This window comes from Apodemus sylvaticus, chromosome 4 (assembly GCF_947179515.1).
Source record: "Apodemus sylvaticus chromosome 4, mApoSyl1.1, whole genome shotgun sequence".
NCBI classification, from domain to species: Eukaryota; Metazoa; Chordata; class Mammalia; order Rodentia; family Muridae; genus Apodemus; species Apodemus sylvaticus.
In genome coordinates, this window is record NC_067475.1 from 135,869,421 (window position 1) to 135,886,126 (window position 16,706).

A 16,706-nucleotide genomic window follows, 5' to 3' on the forward strand; every position below is an offset into this window, starting at 1 on the left:
ACACTGGCAAGTAAGTCAGCACAGGGAGTAAGGGTACGTGCTGTGCAGACTTTACAACTTGAGTGTAGTCTCTAGATCCCACAATGAAAAGACAGACCTGACTCCTGAAAGTTGTTCTCTGCCCTCCACATGCATACCACATCATACACGCAGTTAGTTACTCCCAGACACACACATTACACACATTCACACATCTTACAATTAGGCATATGTCAAGAATAGCACATAATTGATTCTGAGGACATTAATGGAAGGGCCACAGATTTTGTCACAAAGTTTCCTCCCAGGGCATGAAACAACACACAAAGGTAAAGCAATGCCCATGAACTGACATGGCACACTTAAATGGACTGACAGCTCTCTGACAAAGCTGGCTAGTTGTGACAACTGTTACCACAGACATCAAAATGAAAAAATAAAGCAGTGAGAAATGGTCACTAAGACAGGAGGGCGTGTGCTTCCTCCCCTCCTGGCTGGCTTCCCAAACATGTTACCAACAGACAGGCCTGGGCCAGCGGGGTCCAGGTTTTTGGTCTCTTATTCAAAGGGTTGACATCGAGGCACAGAGTTTTAGCAAGGTGACTTCAAAGCAAGGTGACAGTTCAGGTTAGATACACTGTCAAGACTGACATTGGGCCCCATGAATGAGGGTACTCAGGGCCTGATTATTGTTTTTGGCTATTTTATGGGGTTCAAGAGAAAGTCAGTGTCTAGGGGCATAGTTGGGGTGTTTGACTGACAGGCTTGGATGATGTAAGCCCTTGTTCTGTGTCCTTCCCATGACGCATAATTTTAGTCCATTTATGCCTAGCCATACACAGTAGATCGGAGAGTCTGCCTAAAATCTCGCCTCAAGGTCACGGTTTGCCTTATCGTACATGGGCTCCAAACCAGTTTACGCCAAGCCAGCCTTCCTATCCTTATACCCGGATGTATTAGAAGTCTGTCAGAATGGAAATCATCTAAGTTTGATGGCCATTAGGGACAGGACTTACTCTCAGAGAAGAGTGTAACACAGCTCAATGCGGATAGACACCCTGGCGTCCAACAGGTGGTTGGTTATGTGCACTGTTCAGGAAGAGCGTGTGAACAGCACCTACAAATGAGGGTCCTGGCTTTCCCAGTGCCTTGCGTGAACAGGGATGCACAGTGTCCACGCCAAGCGGAGTCAGGTTGCTAAGCTATTCCCTACGCTTGCCTTACTCACGGGGTCCTGGCCACTCTTATTCCTCTTTCTTCTACTTCCTGCTGTAATGATGACACTAGGTGTTTCCACCAGGCAATCTCAGTGATGGACGCCTTCCACCGGCCCCAAAGTGACAAGACTAATCAAACGTGGGATGGAATTTCTCACTGCTACCCCAAATAACCCTTCCGTCTTCTTAAGTGGATTATCTCAGGTACTTTGTTGCTGTTATTGAAAACTGGATAACTTTGACCAAGGTCAACATGGTGCTTGCATAAAGGGAGAGACTTTAAATAAGTGAATGGCGACGCAAGGTACTTTCTGATTCTAGAATGACAAAAAAAATGGACATATTTTGAAGGTAAAGCTGGCAAATTCAGTAATGGGTTGAGTCTGTGGGGAAAGCATTTTTTTTTTTTTTTTTTTTTTTTTTTTTTGGTTTTTGGATTTGGTTTTTTTGAGACAGAGTTTCTCTGTGTAGCCCTGCCTGTCCTGGAACTCACTCTGTAGACCAGGCTGGCCTCGAACTCCTCTGCCTCCCAGAGTGCTGGGATTACAGGTGTGTGCCACCACCGCCCGGTGGAAAGCATATTTTAAGGTAATGATTCTCCCTTGGAAACGAGCTCCCTCATTCAGCCGACAGCCAGTTAACCAGGACCCTCCACTTGCCAGGCCTTGTAACCGAGCTCCTTCTCCCCGAGGCCTGCTGTACTGAGGCTGCAGGCAGCAGCACCCTTGGTGGTGCACAGGACCTGTTTCTTCATGAACTGCCCTTAGGGATGTTAGAGCTTTCCAAGGGACAGTCGTGACTCTGATAGCATGCCGTCCCCAGTGTGGAGTCTAGACATGTGCAGGGTGTTTTTATGAAGCCTGGGCATAATCAGGGTTCATGTTGGCTAGGTTATCATGTCCACCCATACCAAGATGCAAAATAGAGAAGATGGAGCTGATACCCTGCACTGGGCCAGGCTCAAGTCCCTGGTTGCCACATCTCAAAGAATTCCATCTCAAAAAAGGCACAGACTTCACCAGGTGAATGAATATGCACTTGCAGACATGGCGTCTGGGAAACAGGCCTCTCCCTTGGCTGTGAGGTCAACTCTGGAGGCTCCCTGAGGACTGTCTCTTTAATCATGCTCACTATCCAAGCAAACACATTATCCAGAAAAAAAAAAGTGCAGTTCAAACAAGTTAATTAAGGATTAAAAGTCATAGCACTGGCCAGACAGAGTTGTGCACATCTGTAATTCCATCACTTGGAGGTTGAGACAGGATCATTGAGTTCAATCCATAGTGCATTTCTATCTTAAATAACAATGAGAAGAAATAGCATTGTGGGTGAATAGGATCAAAATACATTGTATAGAATTCTAAAAAAAATTAATAAAAGGAAGAAATTATAAAACTAAATTCAGCAAGGTAATAGTAGATTAGCTAAGTTAGAATTTACTATGGTGTTATGTATCATCAAAGGCAACTTTCTGGTGGGGATATAGCTTGGTAGCAGTGGATAGCTAACATGTGAGAAGCCTTGGGTATGCCCCCTGCTCTGAAAACTTTTCAAAATCCAGTGTTCTTCTCCCTAAACCATGTATCTGTAGAAACCATGTGTGCGTGCACATACATTCACAATTTATAATATGGATATAAATAAGACTAAATACTAACTATATAAATAGTATAGTGTCTGGTAAGTTGTTGTTTGATTTTTCTGGTCTTTCCTTATAAAGCTGGTAAAATGAACAAAACATTTTGATAACTGTTGTCTCCAGATCCCAGCACGGGACTGGCAGAGAGCAGCTGAGGACTAGACCAGCAGCCAATGGCCAAGACATTGTACAGCCAAGACCGGAGCTGGTCAGGCTTTGGCCCTGGACTCTCCACTGAACCAAAGACTCATATAAATAACTTTCAGGGCCTGCAAGAGTCCAACAGAAGAAAAATCTGCACAGACAGTAAGGTGTTATATAGCGATGCTGGGCCACACTGTCAGTTACAGATAACTGTCACTAGTCTTTAAATATAACAAGCATTTGTATATACATCACCTACCCAAATAGACCCAAATAAGAAAAAAGTCAGCTGTTCTTTCTAAAGAAGAAAAGAACCAAATCACCTCCCAGCATCTCAGATATAAAGCACCAGGATGGGTTATATTTGAAGGCCCCTTTCAGATGTTAAGCTATGAAACCGGGCTCTTCAAGAATCTAAAAGAGAAAACCCCTGAGATATGTCTGCACTTAGGACAGGAGAAAAGAAAGTTCCATTAACAAGACCAAAGAGACAGCGGTTGACTAGGGCCCCGAGAGCAAGCCCCTGCAGTGACAGCTCTGAGGGTGTGTAGAGCCAGGAGGAGGTGCCTGCCTGAAGGCTCCCATCCCAGGGGATGGCAGAGGAGGTTCAGCTGAGGAGCCTGACACCCCCTCCCTTAAAACCAAATGAATACCGCACTAACTTAAGAAGACAATAGCCAAGCCTGACACACCTCTCTCCTGTTAAGTCATGCTAATCATCGTGAGGCTTCTTTGAGGGATAATTAATGGAGAAACAGAAGAACGACCCATTCTGTGTCCTTTATCTCAGCTAAAGACTGGAGGAGCTTCACAGGTTGTTTATTGTGTCCTGCACACAACCTGCACATAGGATCTTTATTGCGTCCCAATCTGTGATAGGAGAGATTGTGGGGAGGAGGGAGGAGGTTGGAGAATTTCTGGCGTATTATTATCTCTACCTAGGACCACTGGTTTTTAAGCTGCCACCTTCTGAACTAGAAGATTGTAGAGCTAGCAGTGTGAGGTGTCCTAGAGCTACCTTTAGTCACTCCTCCTTTTGGGGTGGGGGCAGGGTACACATTATAACAGCTGGTCCACAGAGCTACCCACTGATACCCTGCGTCATCTCCTTCTTGTCCCTGACTCTTGCTGTGGATAATTAAGATGCGACAATTACTGCCTTTAGCCCCTGCCACCAGAAGTCCTGTGAGGGCTGCATGTAGAGAGGCAAAGCAGAGAGCCAGCTGCTGGAGCCCTACTGCTGTGCTGGTTGGGTGCCTGACCTGCTGCAACTGGGCTGGGGTTGAAACTGGCAAAGATTCATAGCAACCAGGAAGAATTTAAGAAGTGAATTAACTTTTCAAATACCGGTGCTTACTGCTCTCCCTGGCTTGCTTTCCCAGCAGCGTGTAGGACACACACAACTCAGCAAATAGCACTGGGAAAGCGGTCGGGGTATCGTGTTTGTCAGCTCGCCTTTTGGTGGGCTGTAGGTAAGAGTGTTGTATTATGCACTTCCATCCAAGCATCTCGTTGTGAATACTGTTCCATGCTTATGCTAAAGCTGACTGACTTGATCAGAACTTCAATAGTGTAGACTTGCAAACCCAGAGACAAATTATCCTGGGCTATCTTTAGTCTCCTTCATAGCCATTCATTGCCCATTTTACCAGGTAATACTTTTTGGACTGTATTAACTTAGCAAACCATTAGCACTGACCAACCCCAAAGCTAAGAATGTCATCGGATAGGATCTGAAACCTACAGACAGCACAACCTCCCAACTATGCTATTGTTGAGAAGAAGCAAAGGAAACCTGCTCCAAGCATTACCATTTCGTTTTCAGACTCCATTTAATTATAGGGAGAAACTAAATCTAAGGTCCCAGATCCTAGGGGAGCCAGGGACTTCCCTGCAACTGAACAGCCTCTGTTGTAAACGGTTGTCTGAGTCCAGACATCTTAGCGACCATTGCTCCATCTCGCTGGCAGGGTTAAACAAGTTCATATGCAGCTGACCAGAGCCTTTGACCAGTTATCACTCTGAGCTCTGGACCTAATGTGTAGGAGAATGAATTAAGGACCCTGAAGTCAGGTGACCTGAATAGGCTCAGTTTCCAACAGGTACTCCCTTGTTTAACCCACACTGTCAAAATACAATTGGGTAACACTGCAGTTCCCACCAGCTCCCCGCTTTGATTTGTGTTACTATCCTATAATAATGCTGCATAATCTCCCTCCCTGGATGCGGTTCAGATCCCAAACTGGCTGCCTCCCTGAGCACTCAGAAAATAAAGCCTTAATTTTTAAGTTTCTGTCTCCACGGAGTTTTCTCGGCTTCCACCCCAAACCCACCACACACTCCTTGGTGATTTTTTATCTATGCATTGGAAAATGCCTTGATTGATGGCTTCCTTTTCTTCTGCAATTACGAAAACGTAATGAGACAAGTTTCCAAGCGAAAACACGCTATGTGGGGCAGCTTGGATCTGCGTTCTCAGATCATGGTCCTCAGATATATGGTTTAAGAATAAATTCGAAGTTCCTTTTGGATCATATAGTATCCCGCAATCTGGTGGTTATCCAGTCCATCCTGGTATCCTGTCGTCCTCCATTCTGGCACCCCGGGAACCCTATATCTTCCATTCCTCCGAACTTTGTGGTCCTCTGGAGCACCCGAGCTCCCAGATTTATACGTTTTGGAAGTCCTGGGAGTGTATCTATCCGTGCAAAGAGAGTTGTGCCTCACGGTCAAAGGCAAGCAAACTCTACCGGCTGAAAAAAAGGACACGAAAATTCTCAAAGGAAGTTCCGCCTTCCTGCCTTGAGTGCTTCCTGTTTGGTAACTAAGGGCGCCTGGCTGTTGCTAGGGCCGCGGAAAACAGTTGGGTAGGCTCGGCCGACTCAGGCAGCGAGCTCCAGGGAGCGGTTTGCGGGGCTTGGCTGTGCTCTCTTCGAGCCCGTACACCATGAGTAGTGAGTTCCTGTCAGAGTTGCACTGGGAAGATGGGTTCGCCATCCCCGTGGCCAATCAGGAGAACAAGATCCTGGAGGATCAGGTGAGGAGGAACGGGTGGGATTTAGGGGACAGACAGACAGGAGGGGAGCAGCGGAGGAATGGTAAAAGGGCTGCTGAACGCCGCCAGGACAGCCAATGCGGACCAACGGGAGGACGGATGACCAGGTAAAGACTAGGTGAGGAGTGCTAGTAGAGGATGCAGGGCCAGGTGGGTATGCGGTGGGAATCGGGGTACAGGTGCCGCTCTCCCCAGCTCATTTGCGCCCGTGTTCCCTGACTTCATCACTTAGATCTGACACCTCTCCTCCCCACTTTCTCTTCTGCTCCAAAGAGACTGTGAGGCACAGCTCTCTTTGCACGGATAGATACACTCCCAGGACTTCCAAAACGTGTAAATCTGGGAGCTCCTAAATCAGTTACTACACATTTGAAAATTTTTATCGAAGCAACAATTTCTATTCAGGGTCATAAAACCCGAATCTCATTCTTCCGGTTGTTTCGGGTGTCAGCTAGCAGGCCTCGGCCATCCAATCAAGGATCACAAACGCATTGTTGTTGGTGTTTGCCTAGTAACCGCCATTTACGCATGTGCACACACAAGACGCATTCTCTCGGGCATTTGTGTTTCTGTGATGTTTAAAGTGGTTTGAGTTGCTCTCAAGGAAAACATTTCAGTCAAGTATGCGATATAGAGTTTCTAGAGTTTCAGAGTGAGGATCAAGGTGTCACAAGACAGTGAGATACTTCACATTGTTAGGACAAATCTGCACCAACTGAAATACATACAGTTTAAGACATTAAAAAAAAAAACCTGCAACCAGCTCCACAAAGTTTATGCATCTTTAGCAGTCAGCCCAAAGTCCCACAAATTGGTGTTAGGGTGTGGGGGAAGAGAGCCCAAGAACCGAGGATGTGTGCAAACTGACAAAGTAGAAGAGAATGCTCTCTGCCCTCTGAATATGATCATGAAAACCCCGTGGGCGAGTCTGCCGAGAAGACTGGAACATCCAGAATGCTCTGCTCTGCTCTCTCCTCTGGTTAAGACTGGGCATTTCCCCTGAAGGACCGTCAACATTAGGAGAAGAAGATCACTGCTGGTGCCCGAGCCGTAGCTGCCAGTTGAAGGTTTAGAGCCAGCCCACCAACCTCATGTGTGTCTTGTCAAACTAGAGATGAGATGGGAAGGAGACATCGTATAATTAATATATTATGCGATTGTATAAGAGGTATTTGGGAGAGCGATCCTGCTGGCTCTACAGTTAGTATTTGAACTTCTTTCTTTTGGGGGCGGAGATGTTCGGGCTGTGTGGTGGTGGGTGTGACTGAATAGTGTACGTGTGTGCGCATGTGTGCAGAGGCCAGTGATCAAGTGTCATTCCCCGGGCTACTTCCACCTTACTTTTTGGGGCAGGGTCTCTGGGGCTAAGATGGTGGACTAGTGAGTCTAAGAAATCCTCCCATCTCTGTTTCCTTAATGCTGGGGTTACGAGTGCATGTCACATGGCTGACATTTTATGTGTATGCTTACAGAGCAAAGTCCGCCCTCCCTCTCTTTCCCTCCCTCCTTTCTTTCCTTCCTTCCTTTCTTCCTCTTTCCCTCCCTCTTTCCCTCCCTCTTTCTCTCCCTCTCTCCCTCCCTCCTTCCCTGCCTCCCTCCTTTCCTCCCTCCTTCCCTCTTTCCCTCCCTTTTCTCTCCCTCTCTCCCTCCCTCCTTCCCTTCCTCCCTCCTTCCCTCTTTCCCTCCCTCTCTCTCTCCCTCTCTCCCTCCCTCTCTCCCTCCTTCCTTCCCTTCCTTCCTTTTGTCTTTTTCCCTTCTTCCTCCCCCCTCCACTTCTTCCTTTTGTCAACACAAGCTGGAATCAGCTGAGAGGAGGGAACTTCAACTGAGAAATTATCTCCATAAGCTTGGTCTGTAGTCAGTCAAGCCTTTGGGGCATTTTCTTGACTAATGGTTCATTCAGGAGGGCCACATCTACTGTGGGTAGTGCCATCCATAGATAGGCAGCCTGGGTTGTATAATAAAACAGGCTAAGCAAGCTATGAAGAGCAAGCCAGTAAATAGCATCCCTCCATGGCCTGGGTTTCAGTTCCTACCTCCAAGTTACTTTCCCTGCTTGAGTTCCTGTTCCAATTTCATCAGCGATGAACTGTTATCTGGAAGTGTAAGGTGACACAGCCATTACTTTGGGTCATGCTGTTTGTCTTAATGATAGAAACCTATGAAAATAAGACAGTCCACAGATTAGCAATACAATAGGATTTCCCTTTTGCCCTACAGGGAGGTAACCCTGCTGTATGAGAAGTACTTGCTACATGAATTATAGTAATCAGCAAGTACTGATTTCCCCCAAATAATCTCTAGATGGCAACATTATTTACATTTAAAAGATCAAGAGAGTTTTAAGAAGCTCCTGTGGAGATTAAAAAAAATCAAGATGGCATGTACTGGATATTTGTGTCCTTCCAAAACTTTAATTTAATCTCCTATTTTCAGTGTGATGGTGTTTGGGAGATAGGATCTCTGGAGGGATGTTTATACTAGTTGCTTTTCTGTTGCTATAATAAAACACCATGACCAAGGAAACTTATTAAAGAAGGCATTTAATTAGGCTCAGAGGGCTAGCAGTTTTGGCACAGTCAGTGCCAACAGGAATAGCTGAAATCTCAATCTCAAAGTGTAAGCAGGAGGCAGAGAGCATCCTAGAAATGGTGTGGGTCTTTAAAAGCCTCAAGCCCACCTCAGTGACACACCTCCTCCAAAGACACACCTCCCATCCTTCCTAAACAGTTCTACTAACCAGGGACCAGTCAAACACGACTCCACGGGGGTCATTCTCATTCAAACCACCCAAAAGGTGGAGCTCTCATAAATTAATCCATGCCCTTCTAAAAAGAGAAAAGAGAGAGATAATCTCTCTGTCACATTTAGATAAAGCAAGAAGACGTTTGTTTGCAAAGTAAGAAGGGGCTCACTAAGAATCTTGCAATTCTTTGCCTGCATCATTGTGACAGATATATTTCTGTCGTTTAAGGCATCAAGTCTCTGATATTTGTGTTACAGTATCTCAAACTGACTATGATATTAAGGCATCAAGTCTCTGATATTTGTGTTACAGTATCTCAAACTGACTATGATATTAAGGCATCGAGTCTCCGGTATTTGTGTTACTGTATCTCAAACTGACTGTGACACGAAGTAAATGAAGAGTTAGCTTGCTTCTTAATCATGACATTTGTTACTTACAGTTATCAAAGCTCCTCAAGGAGAAGTCAAATTTGCAAGATCAGCTTCGTGACTATGAAGATCGAATTAATTCCATGACTTCGCACCTTAAAAATGTCAATCAAGAATTTTCATTCACACAGGTACAGGAATACTGTTGTGTGTAGCCATTGGGTCTTACGTGCTACACTTGCTCCTATGATTTTATGTTAGAGACATAACAGGAAACCCCATCCTAATCAAATGATTATGAACATAGTTTTGAACCTGAAGGAGACAGATTGTTTTGAGAAACTTAAGTACTGTTATCAGTTGTCAGCAAAGACTCATTGAAGAAGAAATCACCATGAGGCTCTCACAGAGTGTTAACCCGAAGTCCAGCACTCGGAGGGTGCCCTGGGGGGCAATGCAGACGGACTGAAGGCAGACAAAGCTGGCAAGTGGCTGTCAGAGTTTCTGTCTCCAGTTCAGTCGGCCACCACAGACCCCTGGGCTCACTCTGGGTACAGGTCTCTCTTCACTCCCCTGCAATCCCCGCAGTGTCATGGTATTTCAGTATAGGTCAAGATTAGAATTTTAATTTTTTATTCTACCATCTTGCTATAGAACCTGTCTCAAACATATAATCTTTGCACATTAGATTCCCAGGTGTTGGGATCACACCTGGTTCTAGGAATTGAAATCTTAATGCTAATAGTGATGTTCTTATGTCTAGAAGACTTTCAGATAACAGGGGCAGGCAAAATCCATCTCAGACATACTAACACCGGGGCTAGGAGAGTTTGGCTCAGCTGTTAAGAATGCTTGCTGAGTTCCCGGGGGATCCGAGTTCAATTCCCAGCAGCCATGCTGAAAGGTTTACAACCACATGTAACTCCAGTTCTTCAGGCAATGGCTTCTTCTGGCCTCCATGAACCACGTGCCATGCACTCTTGTTCATAGACACATAAATAAAATACAAAAAATAAATAATAAAAAGCAGTATTAGGACAACTCCACTTCAGTTAAAATGGGGTGACTATGTAGATGCCACAGGAGCCCAGACCCTAGCACACATCAGCACTGGAAACATTACAATTTCCACCTCAAAAAATAAGTATGTCCCTTTGAGAAATAGTTACATTAAAATGGACAAAACCATGTTTTATAAATACTTTATATCCAATAAAGGTAATTACTAACCTCATTGGATTTTATTATAAATCCTAATAGAGGTTTTGCATTTAATTAATTTTCTAAACAATACTTAGGATTCCTCCAGATTTGACGAGTAATTGATAAATTATGTCTTTTCTACTCCTAACTATGCTACTGAGTTAGGATTGAAGGAACAGAGGGTCTCTGTGAGAACACATAATTACCATGAAACCTGGATTATAGAGACCAAAGTCAGGAGCCTTCATCCAGGGCTAGCAGCTTTGATACTATAAAATAAACACTGAAAGCTCACCCTTGAAGGGCTTGCTAGCCAGAAAATAGTCTTTTAATAAACAGAGCGAAGTACAAAGACATCACTCTGCATTATTAATGCATTCTAAGAGATGCTCACCCCTCGGCATGCAAATAGTTATCTCAAACTTGTCTCTGTTAAATAGAACTAGTGATGAATTCAATATAAACCCCATTTTCTCAATTATTTATAACCAATATTTCTCACTTTTCAGTAAGGATGAATTATAGCTTCTAGTTCTTACCTTATCAGTTTTTTCTTTAGTTTCTGTCATATAATTCCTGAACTCCTGCCTGTGGTCCTCTGGGAAGTACCTGGCTAACCTCCTCACCGCTGAGCGGTGAGAGACAGCTGCAGAGGAGCCACAGGCTTCAGTGGGTTGGATCCCACCCTGGTGGCGTTAACGGTGTTTAATCTCAGCAGTCGGGTTGGGGCTGTTTGGGGCAGCGATGTATTATATTTTATACGATAGAAATGTTAAGCGATTCTATGTTGTGTAATTATTCTTCAGTCTCTTTACAAAGCAAGGGAGAATGAAATCGAAAGCGAAGAGCATTTTAAGGCCATTGCCGAAAGAGAGCTGGGACGAGTCAAGGATGAGATCCAACTGCTGGAGAAGGAGATGGTGGTCATCCGGGAGCGCAAGAGCGATAAGGAAGTGGGTGTGGCTTGCTTCTGTACCAGCCCTCTCCCCGGAGAACCCACCTTTTCCCTGAGATTTACTTACATAGTTCCCCGCAGCCCCCAATGAAAAGACAGCGTTGTGGTTTGAAAGAAATGATTAAACATTGCATTTCTGCTATTAATAAGATTTACAGGCACAGGCCACATTGTTAGCAAACAGTTAACTTTCGCTTTTAAAGTTCACCTTTTATACTCATCTGTCATCATGGGGACCTGCTTTGGTTAGCTTCTCTGCTGCTGTGATAAAACACTGACCACGGGTAGCTTGGGAAGAGGGCTTATTTGGTTTATGTGTACTGATCTCCCTTGAGCATTAAGAAGTCAGGGCAGGAACTCAAGCAAGCCCGAGGCAGGGGCTGTGGAGGAGGCCCTCATTCCTTCGTTCATCGTTCATCTTACTGGCTTGCCTTGCAGGCTCACAACAGCTACTTTTCTTATACCTCCCAGGAACACACCTCCCAGTGTGCTGCCCCGCCCCTATACCAGTCACTACTGGATGAAATGCATATCCATTCACAGCCATATTTTAATTTTGTAAAGTAGTGTTTGTAGATCCAATGTAAATGGCATTTACTGATTTAATGATACGTTTTCTTTTGTGGTTATAGATTCATTCAGTGACAACATTTACAGAAATAATTTATACCCCATATTGTATTTACTTCAATTGGAAATACTTCCAAATCTTTATATAAGAGACTCTTTAGGGTAGCAGACATGTCTGGAAATGGGCTGGCTTTGTCATATGTTTAAGCAAGCATGACAAACAAGATATTTTAACTGATCCACACACTCTCACATATTTGGGGTGGCTTTGGCTTGGGATTTAATGGGTCCTCTGTGAGAACCTAAAGCTTTTTCACAAGAACCTTGACTTAGCCAACTCTTTCTGACCTTGTCTGATCACCTCTGTTTTATAACAGAGGTGAATTAAAATACAAGCATGGTAGTAACAGAATTGAACATACTATTCCACACACATGTGGGAGGCAGAGCCCGGCTTTCTCCATGTTCTTGGTAATATGTGTTATGTTTGCATAATAAATAATGTTTTGTGATTGCCTGTTCTTTCCTTTTCCTTGGAAAGTAGAACAGTATATTTAAAGCTACTCAAAAGCTGGATGGATTGAAATGTCAGATGAACTGGGACCAGCAAGCACTAGAGGCCTGGCTAGAAGAATCAGCTCACAAAGACAGTGATTCTCTGACCCTTCAGAAGTACTCTCAGCAAGATGACAACAAAATCAGGGTGAGACTTTAGGAATTGCTAGAACCGCTTCTTTTCCTAAGTCATCCTTTAAAACATGAAGTTGTAGCTGCTGATTTTAGAGGCAACTGTCCTTGAAGGTTTTTTGGGCCAGGCTCTTCTCTGAGAACCTTTTGAAATGAAGTGTCATTTCTCAAGAAGAAGGAGTTCAGTCAAATCGTCCAGCATGTTGCTGCCTCTGAAACCATATGACCCACTGGGAACCTGAGTTATGACTTCAAAGGACATTTCAAAGCATTTCAGGAGAGAAAGTTCTAGTCATCCTAAAACTATTAATTAATTTTGGATACGTTGACATTTAATTGGAATATTCCATGTACGTTCTACTGATATGAGATAATATTGCAGTTGATAAGTTATTTACACAGTGTAAATTTACAGTGTATAAAATCCACTTAGAATCTCATCTCTGTGACAGTGAAGCTACCATCAGACACATCCAGTTCTCTAGCAGATTAAATAAATATCAAATGCGCTATTTTAAATATTTTTAAATGCAGGTTATATTTTTACTTTTCTCCTAATTTGTGTTAAGAGCCATCTTAGAAACAGGTACATTTTCATGGGTATATATGCAAATAGTCCATTAATGCTTTGGGAGCTAGACCACAAGAAAAATATATACTATTTTATAGTTTAGATAGTGTTTACATAAGATGTAATGATACAGAATGCTAGATATGCTGTATGCCAGCTTTAATACCAAAATAACATGATAATCATACATATTTTCCATGTAACCACGTCATAGGCCCTGACTCTGCAGTTAGAGAAGCTGACCATGGAGTGTAATGAGAAGAGGAAGCTTCTGGACAGTGAACTAACAGAGACGCTAAGTGCACAGGTTGGTCAACAGAGATATTTGCTTCTTAACTTCCAAAAGCATTAGCTTAGCTTCCAACGTTTGCAAAAGCATTTAGATTAATGCAAGTGCCATCTTCTCTGTTCTGCAGTTAGAATTAGATAAAGCGGCACAAGATTTTCGGAAGATTCACCTAGAACGGCAGGAGCTCATCCAGCAGTGGGAGAGCACCATTGAGCAGATGCAGAAGCGGGATGAGGAGATAGACAACTGTGCGCTGGTGAGCTAGCCCGGGCCCTGGGATCAGGAGATAGACAACTGTGCCCTGGTGAGCTAGCCTGAGCCCTGGGATCAGGAGATAGACAACTGTGCCCTGGTGAGCTAGCCTGAGCCCTGGGATCAGGAGACAGACAACTGTGCCCTGGTGAGCTAGCCTGAGCCCTGGGATGAGGAGATAGACAACTGTGCCCTGGTGAGCTAGCCTGAGCCCTGGGATCAGGAGATAGACAACTGTGCGCTGGTGAGCTAGCCCGAGCCTGGGATCAGGAGATAGACAACTGTGCCCTGGTGAGCTAGCCCGAGCCTGGGATCAGGAGATAGACAACTGTGCCCTGGTGAGCTAGCCTGAGCCCTGGGATCAGGAGATAGACAACTGTGCCCTGGTGAGCTAGCCTGAGCCCTGGGATGAGGAGATAGACAACTGTGCCCTGGTGAGCTAGCCCGGGCCCTGGGATCAGGAGAGAGACAGCTGTGCCCTGGTGAGCTAGCCTGAGCGCTGGGATCAGTAGACAACTGTGCCCTGGTGAGCTAGCCTGAGCGCTGGGATCAGTAGACAACTGTGCCCTGGTGAGCTAGCCTGAGCCCTGGGATCAGGAGATAGACAACTGTGCCCTGGTGAGCTAGCCTGAGCGCTGGGATCAGTAGACAGGCAACCGTGCCCTCCCTGGTGAGCTAGCACGGGCCCTGGGATCAGGAGATAGACAACTGTGCCCTGGTGAGCTAGGCCGAGCCCTGGGATCAGGAGACAGACATTTGTGCTCTGGTGAGCTAGCCCGAGCCCTGGGATCAGGAGACAGACACCTGTGCCCTGGTGAGCTAGCCCGAGCCCTGGGATCAGGAGACAGACAACTGTGCCCTGATGAGATAGCCTGAGCCCTGGGATCAGGAGACAGACAACTGTGCCCTCGTGAGCTAGCTTGAACCCTGTGGTGCTGAGTGCTACTGTCTCCCATTTACCAAGTCAATTTAAAATATACATCATAGTCAGAGGTGGAGGCACACACCTTTAATCTCAGCACTTGGACAGCAGAGGCTGGAAGATCTCTGAGTTTGATACCAGCCTTGTCTATTTAGTTCCATGACATCCAGGGCTACATAGAGAAGTCCTGACTCCTAGCCAAATGAAACAAAATGAAACCAAACCAAACCAAACCAAACCAAACCCAACCAAACTAAACACAACCGTCTAACCACCACCATAACAAAATAAAGTATATATCATGCTGCTGTTTGAAAGTCACTTTTCAGCAAGATTTAATGGTTCTGGCAAATGTTTTACTAAGCCTAGTCAAGCATTTAGCAGTGGGCCTCTATGGAAGTTATTTGTTCTATAGTATTATTATCCTTGAGAACTGGGATTTCCTTCCAGTATTCCAGCCCATCGCTGTCTGTGGTAACATGGGTTTCACATCTTGCTCTTTGGTACCAAGTTCTAGGCATGTAGGAATGTCTGTGCTGGACAATGCAAACAAGAAAAGAGGTGCAGAAGTCCTGGCTGCCAGTGTGGTCCATGTGTTGAAGTCATGGCACCAATAATGAGTCATAGCCCAAATGAGGCAGGGGTGGTGTGGTAGGAATCCAGGCCACAGGGATTTAGGAGAGGGTTTGGATGTAAGATATGGGTAGACACAGTTGGCAGATCAGGAGGGATGATCTTGAAGAGAAGAGATTGAGGAAGAAAGGAAGCAGCAGGGAGAGCTGTTAAGGTCACTCTTCTTCAACTGACTGAAAAGGCAAAGAGCAGAGCTGCTGGCAGCCTGGACTTCTGAGAAAAGTCTGCGATGCTTGTTGTATTGACAGAAGGGCCGTGCCTCCCTGGAAAGAATGGCAGAGACATTCTGGTTTTAGCAGGAACAGTCCTTGAAGGTTGGAGCTGGTGTCTTCTCTGAGGATGTATTGAACTTAAATGTTGTTTCTGCAGAATGGCTGCAGTTAAATACCACACCGTGTTCATTCTTAATTCTAGAGGTGTCTACTTTTTGACATCCTGTTACTTTTAAACCTTAAGCCCTATTTCATAATGTAACTTGAGCGGACCCAGGATCACAGGTTTCTAGCCAGTGTTTTGCATAGAGCCCAAGACTATTCAGTTAGACTTCTCTTTCAGTCCTTCTCCCTTTCTCCAGCTTATATCTTGCTACCAAGCAACACTCGTGTTAAATCCAGGGAACTACTTAATCATCAGTAGCACTGTTAAGAAACTTGACTGCTGCTGTTAGCATCATCTGCCTAAGTGGCAGAAAAGTCAGTGTGATGACGGCTTTCAAGTGAGCTTTTGAAACGTTTAAGCTTAGAAGAGTCTGACAGTCCTTTGGCTGTACCAGCACAATAATGATAGAGAATATTACATTACAAATGTTAATTGATAAAGAGAACACATAAGAACACTACCTTAAAAATTAGTTATTTGAAAGAATCACCTTTGGAGAAACTTAAATATGATTTAAGACAAATGTTCCTTTTAATTCATTGACTCTGTTGTCCCGAGTCACTGGTAAGAATCCCATCTGACCTGCTCCTGGCTCCGCAAGCTTCCCTGCTGTGCACTGTCTTAAAGCTGGCCCCTTGAAACCTGGCCTGTGCGCGTTCCTTCTCCATCTGACCCTAGGAACCCTACTTTGCTAGCCTATTATTTCTGCCTTTTCTTTTGGGTCACATTTCAACCTTTTTTTGTTAAGATCCCTTCCCATATACCCTTCCTACTTGATGTTTCAGCCCCAATAAATGCTTAAACATCTCCGTCCACATTTGTTTTTTAATTATTTCCTTTATTTTTGAGATTATGATATAATTACATTATTTATTTTTTCTCTTTCCTACTTCCAAACTCTCCCATATACCCCGTTTTGCTCTCTTTCAGATTCATGGCCTCTTTTTCGTTAATTGTTGTTATATGAATATATATATATATAACATTGACTATATACTTTGAATATATTGAATATAATAAAATTAATATATGTTTATATTATATGCATGTATATAGTTGCTCAAGCTGTATGATGACACTTGTGTGCATGTTTTC

General features: G+C 44.5%; 1 protein-coding gene across 1 annotated transcript in view; it reads left to right on the forward strand.

Annotated features, from left to right (window-relative positions):
* Positions 1-5,857: 5,857 nt before the first annotated feature.
* The window catches only part of Ccdc39 (coiled-coil domain containing 39), a 34,705-nt gene continuing 23,856 nt past the window's right edge, over positions 5,858-16,706 (forward strand). Inside the window, exons 1-6 of the mRNA XM_052180642.1 lie at positions 5,858-6,016; positions 9,223-9,342; positions 11,161-11,307; positions 12,424-12,582; positions 13,352-13,444; positions 13,554-13,682. Of these exons, the coding sequence (XP_052036602.1) occupies positions 5,927-6,016; positions 9,223-9,342; positions 11,161-11,307; positions 12,424-12,582; positions 13,352-13,444; positions 13,554-13,682 (738 nt within the window). The 5' untranslated portion in view covers positions 5,858-5,926. The remainder of the gene's footprint in view (positions 6,017-9,222; positions 9,343-11,160; positions 11,308-12,423; positions 12,583-13,351; positions 13,445-13,553; positions 13,683-16,706) is intronic.